At 31.7% G+C, this 24,072-nt stretch overlaps 1 protein-coding gene across 3 annotated transcripts in view; it reads left to right on the top strand.

The window, feature by feature from the left end:
• Positions 1 to 24,072, top strand: part of Lrt (Leucine-rich tendon-specific protein) — a 137,918-nt gene that overhangs the window by 94,676 nt on the left and 19,170 nt on the right. For 2 of the 3 annotated variants that reach the window (XM_088264295.1, XM_088264293.1), the window contains exons 2-3: positions 20,479 to 20,731; positions 21,222 to 21,420. In XM_088264295.1, coding sequence (XP_088120421.1) covers positions 20,480 to 20,731; positions 21,222 to 21,420 — 451 coding nt within the window. In that variant the 5' untranslated portion in view covers position 20,479. Of the gene's footprint in view, positions 1 to 19,670; positions 19,826 to 20,478; positions 20,732 to 21,221; positions 21,421 to 24,072 lie in introns of those variants that run through there. The other variant, XM_088264294.1, reaches the window with a different exon arrangement.

The following is a 24,072-nucleotide window of genomic DNA, read 5'->3' as shown; positions in this document are numbered from 1 at the left end:
TTTTTTAAATAACCAAAACTAATACATGGCAAAATGTAAAAACAATAATAATAAAATCCCAATCCGCACCCAATGGTGCATAGGGCACTGCGTAATACAAACGCAGTGTTATCTTGATCGTTAACCAAGAAGGAAAGGTGATCAGCCCTCCGCTTCAGGTACCAGTCCAGGGTAATATCAAATAAATAGTACAGTGAAAAAAATCACTTATATTTATTTTACCCCCCCTGGGAATCGAACCCGAGACCTCCAGAACGGTAGCCGAGCGTGCTGACCATTACACTACGGAGGCGAACCAAAACTAATACATGGCAAAATATAAAAAACAATAAACAGGTGTAATAAATAGGCACAAGAAGCATATTTAAAAGAAATAAATGAGAAAACATAAGGTAAGAAGCATATTTATGATACACAAATGAGAAAATATAACAGATGAGACAATATAAAAAAAACATAAGGTAAAAACAAAATTAGAAAATATGACTAATCACTACATACTGATATATCTTTGCATAAAGTATTTTTTCAGATCATTAATTTTGGATCCCCGAATGGGTTCTATTTTATATATGTCAGGCAGCTGGTTAATTTGGGTATAGGCAATATATTTTAAGGACCTTACTCCAAATTTAGTAGTGTTTATCGGTTCCACATGTATTTTGTTATGTCCTCGTGACATAACAAAATACATGTGGATAATAAAAAATGGGGATTCTAATACACACAAATATGTGCAAGCCGTAAACAATGTATTAAAAGGTAGCATGATTCATACTTATAAAAAATAAATTAAAATGCATACTTATTCATTTTTTTTCTAAATTAAATCACACTGTCAGTTTTTCAACAATATACTCGTATGTAGATATTACGTATGGTTGCATGTAGATATTTATGCACATAAGTCATACATGGGTTATGTATGTGTGCTATTTCAAGAATTCAATTAAATATTAACCTTTGTTGCAATGTTAATTTATTCGCCATTATTCAAGTTATATAATTGTCCGACAGATGTCATTGGCAGCGTTGTAAATGTGAAAATATAAATGCATTTCACTTCTCACTCGCTCTCGTGTACAACAATGGGTGAAGAAAGAGATGACAGGAGGTGAAATTATAACTTATACTGTCGATAAGGCGATTAATTCATGCCGGCTTTATGAATAATTTTAAATCAGAATTATTTTCCTTTGTATTATATAAAATAATTATATGCATTTTCTTGAATGTTTTTGTTTGCAATGAAAAACGTATTAAAGAAGAACTCCACCGACAAGATACACAAGGTGGCTTGGTGGGTCTCTGCATTTTTTTTTATTTTAAATATGTCAAAAATTGTGGTTTAATGTAATAAATAAATACAATTAATTAATGCTTATAAAAAATAACTTTGCTTAATATTTTGTAAAACTTTATAAAATAAAACTAAAACTCTGTTTTAAAGGTGGAGTGTTCGGATGTATGTGAGCACATCCAATTTAGTAAGCGCCCGACTGCAAAAGAAGTCGCACGTGCGGTCTTTTTTTAGAATATACATAAAAAATATATATTTATAAGTCCTAACCTTTCAATAACATTAAAAAAACATACATTCATTTAGAAGAAAAACTATTTTTTTTAAAAATAAAAAACGATATTTAAAGCAAAAACTTCTATTACGTCAAATGTTACTTTGGTTTGAAGAAAATTAAATTGCGATTTATCGTACGTTAGGTTTTAAGGCTCAGTTTTCGTAAAATCGCATCTTAATATTCTCTAAATCCAAGTAACATTTTGCGGAATTGTTTTTTCCTTAAGACACCGTTTTTGCATTGAAAAGTTTTTCTTCGGAATAATTATATGGTTTTGAAAAGAAATGAGTTATTGACAGGTAAGGAGTTTAAAAAATAGAAATATTTTTTCTATATATATTCCAAAAAACCTAAAATTTATACAATAAACATTCTTTATAAAAAATCGGACAGACATGTGACTCCGGTGGGATGAATTATGTGTTTACGAATATCCCCTTAACCACTTTAATTTTCGGTACTTCTCTCCAAACGGTTTCAACAAGCACATATTTTTGTCATCTTCAGGGATGAGATATGTACTAAACTGAAAACTGAAATATTTTATGAATATTTCGAAACTGGTTCGAAATATTTTTAAATCGATATATCGAGACAAAGAACCAAAAATATGATTCATCCAAATATCTCCTTAGAAACCCTTATTCGTCTTGCAAAAGCAGTCGCACTCTTAAGTTAATTTGGCGCCGAGAGAAATAGGGAAAAAAACAGAAACTTGTATTTACTTTGGATATTGACTCGCGTTTTGGGAAATCAATGTCGGAGTTTTCCCGAAAATATTATTTCTATTCTCTCCACGGATTAGAATTCCCCGTTCTTTTCCCCGGTTGGAAATACCATATTCCGTAAGTTGTTTGAGGGAAATTAAGCTAACAATTAGTTAGACACTTGGCAATATTGAGATTAATTATTACAATAAATGTTTGTATTATTCGATTACTTCGTAGATGAAGAGAAATTTTTCTGATTTATACTATGGGCGTCTCGACTGAGTTGAGGCATCTATTATTTTTGATTAGAAGGAAGAGAGAAGACGGAGTATTTCAGGGTCTACGATCTGTCATTTGGCTGGTTTAAATGATCACTTTATGTACACAAAATATTTATCTTGTATACTCATATATATATTTCTCTTTTTGACATATCAAAAAAGATGAAGAAGAATAAAAAATTCTGGGTATTTACGGGGCTAACATGTCAAAAGCTGGTTAAGTGATCACTTTTCACACGTGCAACATTCATCATTCTACCTATGGTTGACAACATATTTTTTTAAACTTTTTTATGAAGCTTATAAGTTTACCAGTTATGTTAATTGTATGTATAAACATATATATGTACAATTGTATATGTAAACACATATCGCTCACTCCTTTCAAGAACGCCATAAATCAAAAATTGTCAATTTTCAGTTGTGCATGTTTTCGGATTGCCCAGAAAATGTACTATATCCCAGCAAAGGAGGCATATTTTTATGTTATATTTACCTGCTACAGGGCAGAAAAATGTTGTTTTTGCATTTTGAATAAAAGGTATTGTTGAATAATTTTTTTAAATATACTAAATATTTTTCAAATGAAGAAAAAACCTTCAGGTTTTACCTAAAAAGATCTGTTGCACAGAAAAAAGTTCAATAAGTGAGTTGATATTTATTTTTCAAAAATTGTGTTATATTTTTAAACATTAAAAACGTTCTCCTGAAAAATAAAGTTTTTTGATTTATGACGTTCTTGAAAGGAGTGAGCGATATATTTAAATATATTATTACTTTTATTAGATATGGCTTTATGTATTAACTAATGTTAAAAGTGCAGTGTGCGCAATATGAAACAAGAGAAAAATAATATAAAATACGATAAATGATGACTTGTACACTTGTGTAACGTTCGCTATTCGGCCCATTACGGACACCTCTATTGCATTTGTTTTGAAGCCCGCTAATGTACTTATTTATTTTCTGTACATAAAGTTTGAATAAATAAATTGATAAAGTATGCAGGGTTACTTTCGTATGTTGTTTGAAACTTCGATATTTATGGAATTTTGACAGGTCATGCTACAAAGAGTTGAAAATTTGTAAAATATATAGTTTACTGATTTCTTAAACTCATTCATATTAAACGTAACAAAGTGGAAACAACTACACAATTGTTTAATTTATTAGAATTCACAGATTTTTTGCTTCTTGAATTCATTTTGCAATTAGCTGGAACCGATTCTGTGACGCCAGTTTCGCAGTAGACCTTCTACCCAACTAAGCCACGCTGCCTTTCAGTTTTCTTCCATAAAACTGTCTTTTAAGGCATAAATTTATTTTAGTACTAAAAAATTAAATAAAAACGAAATTCATATTACATTGGAAAATATTTAACTAATGATATTCCGGTGAGAATTCAATATTTGTAATTTAATTCTTAACAAAAAGTTGAAGTTGGTATTCAGTATAGAATTAAGGATCCGGTCCACCTACTAATTGGTTGCTCTGTTTCCCTTGTTGAGTTGCACTATGGAGTTTGTATAACAACAAAATTCAATTTAGAACATTCTGCGATTCTATTCTTGAACTATATGGTTGCATTTCGCATCTCGAAATATACTTTTATTTATTTTAAATTCAAGTTTTAGTTACGAAATACCATTATTTCTTGAAATATTCTGGACACGTGTTTCATGGCATTCCGCATCATTTTCAAACACCGTATGGTGCGGAATGCATCACAGTAGATTTTAAGAAATAGTAGTAATATGTAAGTTAAAGTTTAAATAAAAATTAATAGATTTTACCACAAAGTTACTTCCGAATCAACTAATCAAGTTACTTTTATTTATTTACAACAAGAGAGTGTCCAAATACTTGTTGACAAATCTGGATGATCTCCAATTACAGGAGTTTTTTTTGACGTCTCAACATTGATGATGAATAATATGTAAGTTGGGTCATTTACGGGGCTAACGACCGTCATAGGCTAGTTTAAGTGATCATTTTACACACGTGTAACATTCACCAATTGTACCATTGATTGACAACCACACTACTGAATTTCTTGGAACTTCTATACAAATAAATTGTTCAAGTTTCACTAGAGACATCTATAATGAGATGAAAGAGGCTTTTATCAATTTAAAACATAAAGCATACATTAGTCATATATATAAATAAAATGTTTAATTTTAAATTATTTAGAATAATTTCCACTTCTCATTTAAGGACATGGGATTAAGGTTAACAAGACTGAAATACCAATAAATCAACCACTAAAAAACATAAGATAAGAATAAAATATAATTAATCAATAACACAAATATCTTTCCATTAAGTATTTTCTCAGTTCATTCTTTTGAATCCCTGACTGGGTTCTATTTCATATGTCAGGCAGCTGGTTAATTTATGTAAAGGCAATATGTAGATTATGTATTAATATTTTATGTTAATGACAGTGTTCACAGGAAAAATAGCTAAGAAACTTGATATATTCATGAAAAACTTTCGACGTTAAAGAAAAATATACAAGTACTTTTTATTTTAATGTTTTTCCCTGTTTTTAAAGTTCTTAAAAAAGTTGTTATTTGAATAATGCTGATGCATCGAAATACGTGTTATAATAGATTTCAAGAAAAAAATATTTAAAACCCTGTAGATATAAGAAAAATTATTTAATTATCTTGAAAGAGCATTTCACCGAGTTAGTTAGTGAATAGGTTCTTTATCTAATACAATTTGACTGAACTCGCTAGAAGGCGATAGAAATTGAGCTTCATGAGCCTGTATTAATAAGTGTAAATACATTTGTTGAAACGGCAAATAATAATTTGTTCCGTCTCGGGAACAAATAATACAAAAACATGATAATTTATTTAAACGTAATAAAAAAATATTGCAAAAATAGGACAAAATAAATACAATATAAATAAATATAAAAAATAAAATAGGAAATAACAAGATAGGAATAATATCAATTAAATTTGCAAGTGATTAAAAAAAAACTATGCATGAAATGCATTTACAAAATTTGTGTTTGTGATGTAAAGTTTTATTTAAAACAAAAATCGAAAGTCAAAAATCGAAAGTAATATTTTTAATTGAAACAGTATATTTTTTCCACATTTTATGATACTTGCATTCATTGATATGTGTAATGTTTAAACAAATATACAAAAAAATTCCACGTAGGTAGGCGTTGGTATAAAATATATTATGTTTTTTTACAATATGGTATGAAATTGATTAAAATTATTTTACAACCAGAAAAAAGCAGAATAAATAAGAGCAAAAAATTAAAATTTTAAAGAAAATAATATAAATAAATGTTAAAAATTAATAATAAAATTCTTTTTTCGATGTTGAATTATTATCTATACTAATAATGTCTGTAGTTTAAAAATATCATAACTAGGCATAACAATTGTCACAAATTTTATTTTAATGTGTTTTTAATAATAAATAAAATTAAGCATAGTGTAAAAAATTAAACATAATTTGTTTACTGTTTACAGACATGCATTTTGGAAGTAAATTAATAAAAATTGATTCACAAGCACTAATATTTCCACCCCGTCAGATTGCCATAGTTTGGCATCAACCCTTCAGCCCCTCTCGAGTGGCGGTATCGGCGGGGCGAGGGGGGGAGGGTGCCGTGAGGGGGTGGTCGCTATCAGTGTATCGATTAAAATTTAAATTAAATGGTAATTCAATTGCTCTGAACCATCCGCGCACAATGGGTGGAACAGACTTTACTTACGGGAATCGTCAACATTTTATAAAACATATTGTCATCAGTATGATTTTCACATTTCTTGTAAACGTAATAAGTACGTAGATCTTTTCAATTTTTCTTATGTTTGTTTTGTAATTTTATTTATTAAATTATTTCATATTAACATATTATTTAGACATTTCTAATTGTAAAATATCTTATTCTAGTTACAATGTACTTCTCTAAAAAATAAACTAAGCTCTTGTGCTTGGAGAACGACTTTTATTTATTTATTTATTTTTTATGACAATTTTTTTTATTGATATAAATATTGATTATATATTGATATAATGAAATATTATTTTTACTTTTAAAAAATTAGTTAGCACGAATTAATTATCTAGATTTTTTTTATAAATATATTATTATCTATACTTATATTTAATATCTTATTCTAGTGTGCCCTTCCAAAAAAGAGACTTAGCTCTTGTGCTTGCAGAGGGGCTTACACTCAGAATTTATTTATTATATTTCATGAAGGATGTTTTTTTTCTAATTTCTCATGCATAAAGGTCATTTTCGGTAATTTAGATTTCTCTGTTTTTTTTTAAATACAAAAGGACTATTAAAATATTCGATCATCAAATATTTAAAATTGTGTTGGAATTGCTTAGCGATGTAATTTTTTAAATCTTTAGGACGTACTTTTTATTTAGATTTACATATTTTTTTTAATGTACTTTCAATTACAATTTCGAAAATTATAAAAAAAATTGATAACGTTTTTTTTATTACTTAAAAATATGTTCTCTGAACTATTTTGACATTGTATTAAATTATTTTATTTAAAATAAAAGGTTAAAACTAATACATAGTGTAATAAATTGGCAAAGCTTTTAAAGATTGGCGCTTTGTGGTTTATAATCTTAGAAAAAAATCGCATGCATCCCGCAAATGTTTTTTTTACGACTTAAAAACCTCTAAGTTTTCATTCCCAATGCTTGGGCACCTCTGGAAGGCAAGGCTTTACACATAATGGTATACTCTGTTCGCTGGTCTGTATAATTTCACAACGCCCGTATAGCCATGGTAGGTGGTACGTAGAACGTAGTAGGCTTGCTTCAGACTCTAAACGTAATGAAGAAATTTCATGCAGTATCGGGAAATTATATTGTTATTGCACTACTCGTGCAAACAACACTCGAAGCTAGCAACGTAACAATGTCGAATATCGGGGGTATATGAGTTAAACTCCTGAAACCAACTTTATGACTACTACTACCATCACGCCGTTACCCCGTAGGGTAGGCAGAGAGGATGGAAAGGGACACTATTCTGTTCTGACAAACACTCTTTGATTTTTTCACATCCATACATCTAGGCATACATGCCCTCCGTTTAAACAGACTTTTGACACCACCAGATTTTAGGTTCTGATTGATCTGATCTCGGCAAGTCTTTTCGGCCGTCCTCGTTCTGTTTTCTTCATTTGCCCAAATATTTTCTTAGTCATTCTCCTGTTATCCATTCGTTCCAGGAGTTCATACCAAATTAAGAACTCTTCTTAATGTTTTCAATTACCCCTAGTTCACCCTGAAATTCCTTTCTTATATCTTCGTTTTGAATTCTTTTATACAGTTATTTTCCACACATTCGTCTGAGGAAGCGCATTTCAACAGCGTTCACATTCTTTTTTTTTATAATGTATAAAAATTGTATCCCTTATACGCATCCAATTATGCATAGGGTACTCCATCGTATAGAAGCAGTGTTATCTTGATCATCAAATACACGAACGAAACGTAATCAGCCTACCGCTCCAGGTACCAGTCCAGGTTCATATTAAATAAATATTACACTGAAAAATCAATCAAAATTATTTTGACTCTCTTGGGGATTGAATTCGGGACCTCCAACATGATAGCCTAGCGCGCTAACCACTATACTATTAAGGCAGAAAATTTGTTTTAAAAATATAATGAATAAAAACTTTATTATTATATTTATGTATTAATTTTAAATCAAACACAGATTTTTTGAGTCTACTAAGTTGTACCTTATTAACAAAAACACATAAAAAAGTTGTATTGTGACAATTGTCATGATATTATAACTTTATTTTTAAATGTGACAGAGGAAAACCTACTGAGAATACATTATTGTTAATTGAAAATTGTTTGTATGTGGATGGTGAAAATATAAATAAATAAACATTTTCCCAGATGAAAATCTAGATACCATTTATATATGAAGTGAATATCACATTTTAAACGATGTCGTATCACTTTCGATATTAAAAGTAGATTTATGTTGCTATGTGCAATTTATTACAATGTTGCAAATATCCTTTCCTCTCTGATTAAAATGGATATTGAAGTTTCAAGTTAAAAATCCAATCACTCCAATCAAATATTTACTCGACAAAACGTACGTTCCAATCCGACGTAACATGCGAATATATCGCATCGTTTGGGAGGGATTTTAATACTCTCTGCAGTATAGTTACAATTTTTCAATACGTTATCTATCAATGCGATTATTTTATCACGCAATTAGTTCCTTTTATCAAATTTCATTTTAATACATTCATATATTAATTTAATGATTGACTGTTTAATTTGAAGGTAATGAAATGTGAAATCAATTCTGATGACTTTCAAGAAACGCCTGAAATATAACAATTTATATTTTTATCAATGAGTTGTCATTTAATGGTAATATATATAATTTTTACTTAAAATTTTACTTAGTAAATACCATTATTTCTTCAAAAGTAATGTGACACGTGTTTCAATGCATTCAGCATAATTTTTAAACACCGTATGTTACTGTGTCTACTTTCATCCTTCTTTTGCAAACTCCGTGTTTCAGCTCCATATAAAAGGTTTATATTATCCACTGACACTTCGTGATGGAATTGCATTTTTAATATATTATTAGATTAAAACCAATATTTTTAGCTTTTCCACTTTATTTTTATTTGACCAGCGACCGGGTTTCGTCGTTACCGACATCATCAGACTGGTCATCATCAGACATTGACCAGTCTGATGATGTCGGTAACGATGAAACCCGGTCACTGGTCAAATAAAAATAAAGTGGAAAAGCTAAAAATATTGGTTTTAATCTAATAATATACCATATAAAAGGGTTAGTACCAGAACCTTGTTAACTGCCATTTAAGTATGTGCTGTTAGGCTTTGTTAATTTTTCAATTTAAGCTTTACTTGGTAAAAATTACTATTTTTTAAAACGTATTATTACACGGTTTTTGATGCATTCCGCATCATTTTCAAATACACTTTGCGGTATTTGAAAATGATCCGGAATGCATCAAAACACGTGTCATAATAGATTTGAAGAAATTATTCTACATCAAGAGAAATTGATAAATAAAATATGTAAGTTTGTTTCGAAAATTGAGTAAGGTCTTCTTAATAAGGGAATAAAAACAGGTTTGAGTTTTCAAAAAAAAAGAATTAAGTATCTTAAAGTGTGACGTCTACTCGTATAATATTTGTTATTAGATAAATAAAACTAACTAACTAACCATCACGCCGTTTCCCCGCAGGGGTAGGCAGAGAGAATCGAACGCCACACCACTCTGTCTATGCAAACATTCTTTGCCTCTTCTACATTCATGCATCTCCTCATACATACCCGACGATTATTACGACTCCTGTATTTGACATACCTGATTGTGCCAAGACTCGGTCGTCCTCTGCTTCTTTTTCCAACCACATTCGCCTCATAAATTTGTTTAACCGTTCTTTCTTCACTCATACGCTCCACATGTCCAAACCATCTCAACACACCTTTCTTAATTTTATCGATAATGCTTATCTCAGCCTTACATTCTTTCCTTATTTCATCATTCGAACATCTATCAAACATCGTTTTGCCACACATTCGTCTGAGGGATCGCATTTCGACTGCATTCAGTCTGCTTTCATCCTTCTTTTGCCAACTCTATGAAAACAAACATGATATCAAACATATTAGATAAATATGTTTTTATTATTTACATAAAATGCTTAAATTTTATACTATTTCTGTGAGCCTAGCGGCTCATTATTAAAAATAGTTATCAAATTAATGAAGAGTGGATTCGAACCAAGAAACTCTGACTCAAGAGTCCGCGATACTAACAACGGGATCACAACGCAACACTCATTGCTGTCTATGGTATACCTCCATCAAATATTTAATATGTGCAAAGGAAAATTGCCTTATTTCATTCCAATCTATTAACTTTTCATATGCAGAAGTGCAGTAACACGAATACATACGGCGATTTTGCATTGACATTTTATAATGTAGTATTTTTCCGATAAACAGTAAACAGGAAATAGTAAACGTATTTGCACAAACATAGTTAATATAAGTCGCCATCTTTCGGGCTTCCCAAGATACACGCAATTCCAGACAGAAAATGCATCGTACTTTACACAAAATACTTGATTCAGGTTGAAGCTGCAATTATACAGAATTTGTCAAAGATTCTTCTTCTTTTTATGCTTTTTTACTTTTCAGTATCTATAACTGTATTTAATTTTTTTTTAGCATATTTTAATTATTATATTTTATATTTCCTCCGTAGTGTAATGGTCAGCACGCTCGGCTAACGATCTGGAGGTCCCGAGTTCGATTCCTAAGGGGGGTAAAATAAATATAAGTGATTTTTTCACTGTAATATTTATTCAATATTACCCTGGACTGGTACCTGAAGCGGAAGGCTGATCACCTTTCCTTCATGTGTAAAGGATCAAGATAACACTGCGTTTATATGACGCAGTGCCCTATGCACCATTGGGTGCGGATAAGGGTTTATTATTTTTTTATTTATTTTATATTTTATGTTTAATTATTATAATTTTAATATTTATCAAACTTTGATTGGATGAAATTGCATCATTTAAATTGCCTGATGTAAACATATTTTATTTTTATAAGATTAAGCAAATAAATTTTCAATATTTTGAGTGTATCCAAGTTTTCTCTACAGGAATTTTTTTTACATTTAAAAAAATTGAGTATTGTGGCTGTCAATCATGGGTACCTACAATAGAGAAAACTGTTCGTTAGTGAAGCGATCATTTGAACAGCTTATGACAGTTCATAAGCCCTGAAAATACCCAGACTTTCATATTCTTCTTCATCTATGCTGAGGTTTGAAAAAAAATCACATTTGTTGCAGGTAATAAATGAATGAAGAATAATATAGTTAATTTATTTTGGATTGTGTATTTACTGGCGATATTGCTGTCTCGGATTTCTCCTGATATTTACTCAATGTGATGTCTCTAAAAATACTTCCCTACGTATGAATAAATCTTCTGTCCTTTAAAAAATCGCATCCTTCGGAACACCTGCAATCGACGTCAATATCAAATCGCTCACTCCTTTCAAGAACGTCATAAATCAAAAATCGTAAATTTTCAGCTGTGCATGTTTTCGGAATGCCCAGAAAATGTACTTTATCTCAGCAAAAGCGGCATATTTTTAACTTAATATTTACCCGCTACAGGGCACAAAGTTGTGGCAGAAAGTTTATTCTGAATTTTATAATAACCAACAAAATAACTTTAAAAATTACTGTAAACTTGTATCTTGTCATAGCTTAATTATAATCTCTACCAGTTTTGAAATGAATAATTTATGCATGAAATGTTAAATTAAACACTTATTTTTTTAGTGTACTACGTTGTATTTTATTGTTAAACAAAACAGACACACATAAAAATCAATTTGTGACAATTATTTCGCCCATTTATGGCATTTTCATATTAATGTCAATTTGATTTAACATTTAATACATAAATTAAAATGGAGTTCTACAAATCAAACGCTAAATCTATATATAGATCAAAATAAATAGCTTCCTTATTACTCTCATGTAGCCTTGAGGAAGAAGCCATTTACATCGAAACCTGCCGACATTATAGTTAAGTTAAAATAAGATAAAGACTGACTTTTAAACAAAGTTGTTTTGTATGTTAAATATATTTTTTTTCCATTCACTACTTTTTTATTCCCTCGGAAAAATTTAACAAGCTTCCTTGAAGCGTCACTGCCTTGTAAAAACACGGCATAGTACCCCAACGGCCATATGGTCGGTCCCGAGCAGGTCCAAATTCGCCGGTAACTAAAAAATTCACCGTCCCCGTGTATGAATGCAGAGAATGGAATGCAGTTTTCTGTTTGCATTATACACCACAATAAAACTAAACAAACTAAGGGATGCTTCACTTGCCTTAAAAGCACTGTCTCTCATCGTATGAGAAGCCTTAAACATCCAGAAATGCCTAATATCCATAACGAATACCCATGTTCATAAAAAATGACAGACATACAATTTTAAATGGTGATAGGTGAAATTAAAAACATCTTAAAGTTCCATTAAAATAATTTATATAATTAAAATTATTTGACGTTTATTTATTGTGTCGTTTTGTGGTTCCGTGGTTAGTGTTGCGGGCTCTTAAGTCAGAATTTCTCGGTTCGAACCCACTCTACCACATTTTGATACCTATTTCTAATAATGAGCCGCTTAGGCTCACAGAAATAGTAATAAATTGAAATATTTATGTAAATATTAAAAACACAAATATTTCCCCTTATAAAAAAATCTTTAAAAAAAAGAAATATTATTAATACTCATATCATTTACATTGTGGCAAATCATTTTCACTTTTTTACTTTATACTTTATTTTAAATGAATATGTTGGTAATGTTAGTATAAAACCACTCACCGGAATTTTGATCTAACGGTTTCAAAACGTATCTGTATCTTCATCAGGACAATCACTATATCAGTATGCAAACAATGCTATACGTTACCACCATAGCACTATTAACTAGTATACACTGTTTCTTTTGTGTGTAGTACTGCGCGGCTCATGTTTATACTCACTTTGAAACAAGCGAAAATAATCACGAAAAAGTCTAAAGCTGAGATTGTATCACAAATTTCACACTTATCCATGTTTTTTTTTAAATATTCGAAATACAAGATATTGTATCAATATTGTAAAAGTATGTGTATTCAAGAACGCTATGATATTTTGAATCCATTTGATCCATTGACAGTCTCTAGACTAGGGGAAATATTAAATGTGCGCGCCTGGCGCGTACATCGCACTCAACGTGTTAATGGTTAACAAAATATGAACATAAATAGAAAATTAAAATATTTCTCAACATACCTCTGCTTCATTATTTCTTACATATTTGAATAAATGAAATAATGTTTATTCATGCCGTATTCGCTTAATGATACACACTTAAATACATATTGGCAGGACAACAAAATGGCCGATGGCGCACTCTTCAAAGGGCAGCTGTATCCAGTCCGTTTAAGGGGATTGGATGTCAACTAACATAGTCCTCCCTTCCATATTAGGATGTGAAAGAATCCTGGTGATGTTGGCCGAGAACAGCATATCCTTACGCATCGAGGACATTTCGAATGTTAGAAATCAAACAAGCCGAAGGAGTCACGAATTTTCTTATTTTATTTTTTACTAGCTGTACCCGACCGCGCATTGCTGTGGCTCAGTTTAGTAAAATGGAAAAGAAAAATTAAAAAAAATCGCATATCGTAGTCATACAGGAGAAAGTGACCAAGTGCACTTTATACAAAAACGTGATCATTGACTATTTGATATCTTACTAGGTTAATTTTGCCCTGAAAAAAATCCCTAAGGATTTGAAACTTGGAAGTATAATATATTGACTTATTAAAAATGACCAACTGCATTAATATTTATTTTCTTGCCAAGCAAAAGTGACTTAAATGACCCTCCCGAACATTTTACGTGTTGTTAGTTGGTCACTTTCTTCTGTACGACTATGATATGCTTCATTTCACAATTTATTAATTTATTTATTTTAACGCTTGACTATAGGGTTAGGCAGAGAAAAATAGAACGCCATGCCACTCGGTCTTTGAAACATTCTTCGCCTCTTACACATTCATGCATCTCTTCACACATACCCGCTGATTATTTCGTCTGTTGACCTAGCTGGTTTCAATTAATTTACATACCTGATCATGCCAAGTTTTTTTCGGTCTTCCTTCCGAACTATAAAAAACCTACTTGTGATGATAGGATGTGCACAATTTATTTAGTAATATGTTATTTCATCATACATAATTAGAAATAACAAATAACGATAACATGATTTCTCCGAGTTTTCCCGTTCCGAGGGCACATTTTACAAAACATATTGTCAAAAAAACTGTTTTAAAGAAATTTGTTTGTGACTTTATGGCAATCAAATACGACATGGCCAAACAATGCTATCTGTTTCAAATCACCCACCTCCATTATTAATTTATAAAAAGGTTTTTTATATTTTTTCTTTAATGTTTTTCGCAGATACTTTGTGACACATTTTATAAACATTATAAAATAAAAAAAACGTAGTTATAATAACTTTTTATTGGTACACTTTACCCAACCGGTTTCGACAAGAACCTTGTCATCATCAGGGTTTATGTACTAAATTCTAAAACATTGAAATACTCATAGTAAATTACCTTTCCCTTACAAAAAAATTCCACGCACTCCGAAATTCACGCACTATATGAAAATATGATTTAAAAATATGGTTTAAAAAATATTAAAAAAAAAATTGATGAAAAAATATGATTTATAAAACTCCTAAATGTTGTTTTTATCGTGCATTGCGTAGCGAATACGTCAACTCCGATTGGATAAAGTATACCAATAAAAAGTGGTTAGAACAAAGTTGTTTTATTTTATAAAGTTTTTATATTTTGTTTATTTTTTAAATAACTTTTTGGATAATGTAAGCAGGTTGTCAAATATTATTGCGTTATAATCTACATAAATTTATAGTTATTTTTCACCAAAATAGGTATGTGTTAGGTTAGGTTTAAAAATAAGTGATTCTATGTTTTGAATCTCGTAGTTCACATAATATTACAGCTTGATATATTTTCACGTGGTAATAATATGATAAAGTTGATTTAACGTTTTTCACGTCGAAACTCGTAAATCGAGTGGGAATTTTTATCCATTAAATATATCTATATAATTCGAATAAACAGCATGAAATCGCATTATGTGGAGCGTATAAAATTACATCAATTTTTATTCGTGGAAATCACAAGCGATGGAAAGAGCTCCATTGGCGTGTTAATAATTACCTAAATTCAGTCACTGAACTTTATTGTTACATTTAATGTTATTTTATTCTATTTAACTAGGGTGTCTCAAATGCAAACAAAGTTTTTTTCCGCAAATATAATATGTTTATTCTCCACAAAATGTGATAACAGCTTCTCTCGTATATCAAGTAGAACTGCCATCTATTAAAGACTTTGAAAAATAACTCTCTTCTGACCATAGCATAGGTGATAACACTTTCAAATATAAACACCTAAGTTGTTATTTCACTTTATATATACGAGTATACAGTTCTTATTTGACCAGTTTAATTTTTTAATTAAAAATTTTGTTATTTATAAACATTTTGGTCAAGCCAAGTTTTCCTCAGTCTTTCTCTGCACTAATGGCCAACTACATGTACAAACCAAATGTACAAACCATCTCAACACATCTTTCTTACTTTACTCGATAATGCTTGGCCTTGAGTTCTATTTTTTTTTTCATGATTCTAATATCAATCTTACATCGTTTTGCCGCACATCTGTATGAGAGAACACATTTAGACTGCATCAAGTCTACTTTCATCCTAGTTTTGTCAACTCTATGCTTCGCTGTCATACACTAGAATTGGTAGATACCAGGACTTCAATAAATTGCCAGTTTAATATTAACTGATAGCTTTTTATTTGATATGACTGATTTCTCTGTTCCCAATATTCACTCTCCTTTCAATATATTTATCAATTCCTAGAAAACAAACTTCCAAATATACAAAAATCGTGAACCTGTTCTTAAATATTTCGATTTATTTCATAACATTCTTACACTTGAAATACCCTACTTTCAGCTTCAACCGTGATATGCTGAGACTATTGTTCTATAGATTTCCGATGAAATATTTTTGTAATGTAAACATCGGTATGTAAATTAAATTTGCTAACGTGTTATGAATTTTAACGGAAATGATTTCATTTGTAATTTTATGAATAGCTTGCATGACATGTGTTATTATGAAAATTGTCAAAAATCACCTCTAGCAAATATGGAAACCATAAAAAACCTGTTAAAATCGTGAAATTTTATCTTCTGTCAGGTTGTGACCTCATAATAATTTTCCTGCACTTTGAGTTAACAGTTATATGTTTTAAATATATAGTAAGATACCTTATTAAAAAAACTATAACTTGATTTCTATTTCCACCAAGAAATATTTTTAGCTTACCTGAAAAATAAGATAGAAATATAGTGGAACCTCTCATAACGAGCATACTTCGTTTCAGAATCTTACGGAGAAACATTTTTATTTAATTTTTATATTTGAAGTGATTTTAAAACCAAGTTATATTTTACAGTTTATTACAATGCTTTTTTTAAATTTGACTGGAGCGGAAATTCCGGCTCATATGTGAATGTCGTGAAAAAGGCACTTGCCCTTTCTCTGTTACTCGTTATGCGAATCGTCGCTCATCAAGGGAGCAAAAGATTCACTCTTTTTGGCCGTTGTGCGAACTATTTGTTATGAGAGGTTCTACTGTATTTTACCAAACCGGCTTTCTAGTACTCTACGAAGGAAAATAAATTTAACTACGTAGTGACTACCTTCAGGATATTTTTTTTGGAATATTTAATTATCTGTCACCAATCCGTTATCAGGTAAGATTATGACATGGGTATATCTTATAATCTGCACTAATTATTGATATTAATAATAATAGTAAATATATTATTATCAATTTTGACTTTGTCCGCCTTTGTGGTGTAGTGGTAAGCACAGTAGTCAAACCATGCTGGAGGATTCGATTCCCAATTTTAGAGGTACGTGGTTCGATTCCCAAGGGGGTTAAAATTAAGTGATTTTTTCCTCTAATGTGAATTTAATATTTATCAGCGCTGTTCACCTGTTTTCGTGTATTTAACGATCAAGATAACAATCATTTGGTGCAGATAAGTAGTTGGAAGAATTAACTTTTTTTAGATACTTGACCGATATTAGATGACATTACGACATTTAGTGTAAAATGGTATGTTAGTTTGTTTTTCGTTAAACTTTACAAAAATAATCAAATTAACAATTTATAAGTATTGATATTTTAACATAGATAAAGAAAAGTATGAGAGTAATTCACATAGATCTTAAGTTGTCGTAGGTGTGTTTAAGTAAACATTTTACACACTAAACATTCTCCTCACGATTACAACCACACTAGGTACTCAAATTTTATACTCAAAGCTTTATTCATGTATCAATTGACACCATCCTTCACATGCTAGTTCTTGGCAACATCTTTTATTGACAACATTTTGAGTGTGTCCAAATACATGTCAAAAAATAATATCTTTTGTTGAGTTGAGTAAAATATTTTTAACCGGCAGAGAACATTATAAAATGTATGTTAGACTAAATGTATGGTAATGAAGAGATACGTGAATTTAAATGAACAAAAATTAACCTTTATTTTGACCAATAATTTTAATCATAGTATTTTGAGTGTGTCCTAACCTTTGTTCATAAATCTGATATTTGAACATAGGTAAACAAGAATATAGAAGTCTGGGTATCTTGAAAAACAATGTGTAACTATGGCTATTTTTTCTTCTTTCATATTGAGACATCTATGTTGACATCTCAACATAGATGAAGAAGAATATGGAAGTCTGGGCATTTACGGGGCTTACGATCGACTTGAAATGTCAAAAAATAATATGAAAAATAACTCCTATAATCGGAGATAATCCAGATTTGTGAACAGGTAATTGGACACATTCAATATGTTGAGATATCTATATAAATAAAGTGGGCAAAACGAGATTTGTAAACAATGACTTAGAAATACTCAAAGTATTATTATTAAAAAATGAATAATTCCTCTGTACGAACTCGTATGTATAGTAGTAAGATCCTTTGCCCTTTTATTCACTTAAATTCGTTGAATAATGTACGATTCTAAGCGAAGGAATGATACCCCTTCTTTCTGTATAAGGACTTAGATGTGACTCCTGAATCGGACACAACATCATTGTCTACACTTTATTAGGACAGAAGGGTATAGTTTTATTATGGTCTTCAATAAATTAGCATTTCAAAGGGCGTCATTGAACTTCGTCCCTTTTCCAAACATGTTTTTGTGCTTCTCGGTAGAGCGGACGGCCGGTACTGTGGATTCCGGCTAATAGGGACGCCGGTTAATTGAACCAGTCGCTTATTTGGGCCAGATCTTGAGGAACGGAAAACATACCAGGAAATCAATTAATATCGATTTGTTAAAAAAAAAGAAAGAGAAGTCAGAAGTTGTTATTGCTTATGAGAGGTAATTAGTAAATTGAGTGAATACATGAGCAGTGTAAGTCTGGTAAATCATTATTAAACCATATATGCTCCCTAGGTGGAGCATATGGAGTCCACAAACTGTCTCCAGGCTTTTCTGTCGGCTGCTAGCTCCCTTGCATCCTCCCAACTCAGATCCGCGTCCCGAAGTTCTGACGAGAACTTGACGAGAAATTAATTGATAGCAAAACAAAAAACTTATAACTTTTAAAAAATATACCATGTTTGGTATTAAATAAGATATGCTAGAAAGTATAAACAATGTAAGAGAGATAAATAAAAAGGTTGTAAATTTATATTTCCGCACATTCGTCTGTACATCCTACCATAATGTATGGAATTGAAGCATGGAGTTGGCGAAAGAAGTATGAAAGTAGACTGAATGCAGTCAAAATACGTTCTCTCAGACAAATGTGCGGCAAAATGATTAAGAAAGGTGTGGTTAGATGGTTCGGGGATGTGCATCGTAGGAGTGAATTCTGTGCGTGTGACTTTAAAAAAATAATTGTTTAGATAAATTTTAAATTTACTTCTCCATGAAATATTTATTTTTGTTCAAGATTTTATTATAATATATATTTTTGATTTTTTTTTGACCATATTATTTTGTCCCGACGTATCCTGACTGTATTTCACTCGTATATACTATTATATTATATTTCGTATATTTCATTATTCTCATTAATATCGACATTCTTTTTGTTATTCAATATTTTTAATATTTAATTTTAATTGATTTTTTTTCATTATCATTAAAATTTTATCAAAGCACCGTGTTTGAGCTATTTGGATATGCTAAAATGATTTTGTACGGAGGAACTCAATTGCTTCAGAATGAAAGATGTTTTGAATTAAACATCGTGGTATTATCGTGTTAAGATGTTTTGATTGGCTTGTTGGACCATGAGCTAACAATTGACAAGGTATTCTTTATTCAGTTCTGAACGGGCAGTGGACCAATACACGTGCCATAATGTGTGTATTATGCAAAGTATCACGTATATTCGTGCAGTAGAGTTCCTTTATGTTTCTATTGACATTTCAAGAAACAATAGTGAAGATTTCTTTTAACGTTTATTAATATTATTCAAGTATGTTGGTTTTAGAAAACAAAACTTATTTTATACTATAACTAGTGTATGGATTCCCAGACCTGATAGTGAATAATGAAATGCTGTACCAGTGTGGACATAGGATCTTGTTCCCCGTTTTAGTCCTTATTACTGGGGGTGGTGAAGCAATGACTCTTCTCCAGTTATCCCTTGACTGAGCTGCACGTAGCGCTCCAATCACCGAGGTGCTTGTTGCTGTCTTAACTTGATCGGTCCATCGTGTAGGGATCTTCCTCTCCAGGCTAAAGATCACAGCCGTTCCAAACTGTCCTCATTGCCAAGGCGACGTGTCCAAAGAACTGAAGAATCAGCCGTGTACAGACATTGACCAGAGTCAAGCCATCCAAGTGTAGCTCCTGACGAATGAACTCGTTGGCGTGTCTAGCTGTCCATGGAATTTGGAGCATGTGCCTCCAACACCACATTTCAAAAGCATATTTTTTTCTTTCTGTTGCTTTTGTGGTCCATGTTTCAGCAGTATAGAGAAAATTGGAGTGAACCAAACTCTTAACAAGCTTTATTTTTATGCTGTTACTCAAACCCTGGTTTTTCTAGATTTTGTCTAACTTAGACATGGCACTTTTGGCTATAGGATACATGGAAGTAACAAAGTGGTCTTTTTTTGTTGTCAGGATGCGCTGCGTCTGGCTGTTGTTCTTCTTGAGCACCATCTCCTCGCGCAGGACCCTGGGCTCGCCGAGACACGAGCGGGGGCTGCTGCAGAACGGGACCCTGGACTCCCTGAACGAGCTGGATGGAGCGCCTGGAGACTCTGAGGAGGCCGGAGTGTGGAGGTGTCCAGAGTTCGAGGACCGTCCGGCGGTGGAGTGCTCCTGCGACCTGCCGCACACCTTGAGATGCACTGGAGACAGATCCGCGATGCAGGTAAACCATTAACAATTTTGAAAAAGTTTTATTTTTCTTCATTATTCATTCTTTCTTCTTTCTTCTTTCTTCTTTCTTCTTTCTTCTTTCTTCTTTCTTCTTTCTTCTTTCTTCTTTCTTCTTTCTTCTTTCTTCTTTCTTATTTCTTATTTCTTCTTTCTTCTTTCTTCTTTCTTCTTTCTTCTTTTTTCTTTCTTCTTTCTTCTTTCTTTTTTCTTCTTCTTTCTTATTTTTTCTTTGTTCTTTCTTTTTTCTTCTATCTTCTTTTTTCTTTCTTCTTTCTTCTTCCTTCTTTCTTCTTTCTACTTTCTTCTTTTTCCTTCATTCTTCTCAAAATGCATGCTCCATTTATTTCTGAATAAATGAATTTGCATTAAGTGCATGATTTTATTGACTTAAATAAACTCATTAGCTTCTTATTCTTAATACGGCTTTTAAAATATTGTCTTTGATTGAAATGATTTCAAAAAAATTCATTATTTATTTCCAGATTATTGGTCGCACCCTTCGCTCACTGCCTTCCCACCGGGCTGTGTCTCTCCTCGACTGCACAGTGCAGAACGTATCAGCCCTCAGCGGATCGATACTGGAAGGGGTAGCTCTTCACGGCCTGGTCGTGTCCTCGGGAGAGATAAGGGATATCCACAGTGCAGCCTTCATGGGGTTGGCAGCACCCCTTCAGGCTCTAGGTAAGCAAAAAACATTGATTCTTTGTAAATAGGACGACTTAATGATTTTTCCTTTATATTTCCCTTAAAAATTGATAATTTGAAATTACTAGCTTAGTCAGGAGACTGCACCCTCAGTGTTATTCTACGGATGCAAGCAGAGCATGTGATTGCGCACCTCGCCAAAACTCCGAGTAGCGAACTTGAAAGTTTTAAAAATAAAGTATAAGATGGTATGATTTCATTAGGAATGAGAACCTGAGGAAAAAAACGCAGTAGCCTCTTAAATCGGAAGTCCTTAAAAAGAGAATTTGGATATGGTTGGGACACGTCCTGCAAATACCGCCTGAGAGAATTAACTATTCATGTCTCTTCTTCCAACCCTGAAGATTTCCGTGCTTCGGAAGACCGTTGACGACTATTCAGCGACCGTAGAATTCAGCGGAATTTTGGGATGCAAAACTGAATTGCGATGAAGGCGAGAAAATATCGTATGACAAGGTGACTTAGAGATGACTTGTAGTGGGCATATGCTTCACCTATAAATGTACTGCCTAGAGTGAACATAAGAAAGAAGCATTTTTTCGTATAAAGTTGTCATAAGAATCAATTTATAGTAAGGTACGTAAGTATATATAGAAGGTCGACGAAGTGCGAAGTGTGGGCAGAAGACAGATCTCCTGGCTCCGGAATATACTAGATTGAACGGTGATCAGAACTGTTGAGGTGCTGTTTAGAACTGCTTAAGATAAAGACTATTACTCTCAAGTGATCGTCAACGTCTGCGGGACCCGACATTATACGCACACAAGAAAAATAATTTATTTAGTGAATTAATAACAAAGATATTTTGAAATAATTGTTTTTTTTGAAATTGTATACTGTAGTGACTAAGTTGTTTCTTCTTCTCTACTATGTTATTATGTTTTCTGCACACCAATCATTCAATTCACGTGCCCAAGACGTATGAAAAAAATTGTATATTTGTCACTTCTTGTATCATTGACTGTCACAAAAGTAAAACACTTCACACAATTAAATTCCCTTGAATCTTAACGTAAGCTAGATCCCAACTTCACTGTTTACAATTCAATTGGACCTATTGAAACAGGATGACGTAATTTCCGGGAGACTCTACCAGAGACATAGAGCCCGAAGCGGTAACTGAAATTTGATAATACCCACAAAGGCGAAATAGCTATCGCAGCCACATAGTACAGGACGTGAACATTTGCATTTCAGTAAACCAAGCAACCAAAGGACACAGTATCTTATTCTATCCGGCTGTAACCGATGACACTGCTCTGTCCTTGTAGGCACATCATTCTATTATACCTTTGTACATACATCCATGCGGATTCTATAAACCCATCGTGACGATGCTTGATTAAGATTAAGGTCCAATATACGATAATATTTCAAGTAAATTTTCCATAAAGCCATGTAACATTTGACGTAATTGATTTTTCTCTGAAAACAATGTTTTTGTATTGATTTTTTTAGTTTTTCTTCGAAATAAATACATATAGTTTTGAAAAGAAAAGAGTTCTTGAAATGTAAGGAGTTAAAAATATATGTATTTTTCAATATATGTACATTAAAAAATATATATTTCGACAAAAAACTTGGTTTTCAATACAAAAACGGTGTTTTAAAAAAAAAAAACATTACGTTTTGACGTAATTATTATTTTCATTATAATTTGAAAAATTTTCTGTTACCTGGGTATAAAAAAAATAGTCGGGGGCTTTTGAATTTTCCACCTTAAGGTTTCTTTTACTCTTTAATGACGCGTCGTTAATAAATTCCGAAACAATTATTTTCCTTTGCAGGGAGTTTTGATATATTTCTATTTGCGTTTTGTAAAAATTAAAAAAGAAAAATTACGCAGTTTGGTGCATTCCGAATGAACGGGGTATATTTTTTTCGCGGTAACTCAAACTCCTTTTGTTGTCGGGTGATAAATCTTAGTGAGCGATACATGATGACAGCCTCGAAGGGAATTCATTAAATACCTCTTCAATATGGGGAATGGGTGACTTAATTGCCACCAAATTAATGGGACTTCAACACCTGTCGAGGGACGACTTAAAACAACGGCCTTTGAATATTCCATGAAAACACTATTATACTGATGACTAAAATACGAGTATAAACAATAAGAAGTATTGTCTCCTGAAAACGCTCTGCTTTCAAACAATTTCAGGAATTATTCTGGAATTGATGACCCGAACTGTTTATTTTTCGTGTCTTGAATTTTTCCCAGTTATAATTAAGATGGATCGTCGTTTGAAATGCCTTTTCATTTAGGATGTTGATGAATACACAATAATGACAGAAAATTCAAAATATTTCAAACTATTTGTGAACATCAATGGTTTTCTTATAAATTGACAAAAAATCACTATCCGTATTGCAACAAATTAAGATTAATTTTTATTATAAAATCGTTGTTTTTATTCAATACTTTTTCATATCTACATACATCCAAAACAGCATGATTTTGAACAACTACTTAACCAACACACTGCTTCTCCATAAGAATAGGCAAAGAAAATATAACGGTCCACTACTCTGCTTTTAAAAATACTTTTCGCCTATTCTACTTGTTTTGAAATTTCCACACTATACTTCCATACATCAGGGTTTGCACCAGGACTCCGTGGTGCACTA

This window comes from Brachycentrus maculatus, unplaced genomic scaffold (genome assembly GCF_059751285.1).
Source record: "Brachycentrus maculatus isolate JH-2025_06_01 unplaced genomic scaffold, ASM5975128v1 h1tg000222l, whole genome shotgun sequence".
Lineage (NCBI taxonomy): Eukaryota > Metazoa > Arthropoda > Insecta > Trichoptera > Brachycentridae > Brachycentrus > Brachycentrus maculatus.
This window is presented reverse-complemented; position numbering and strand designations above follow the sequence as displayed.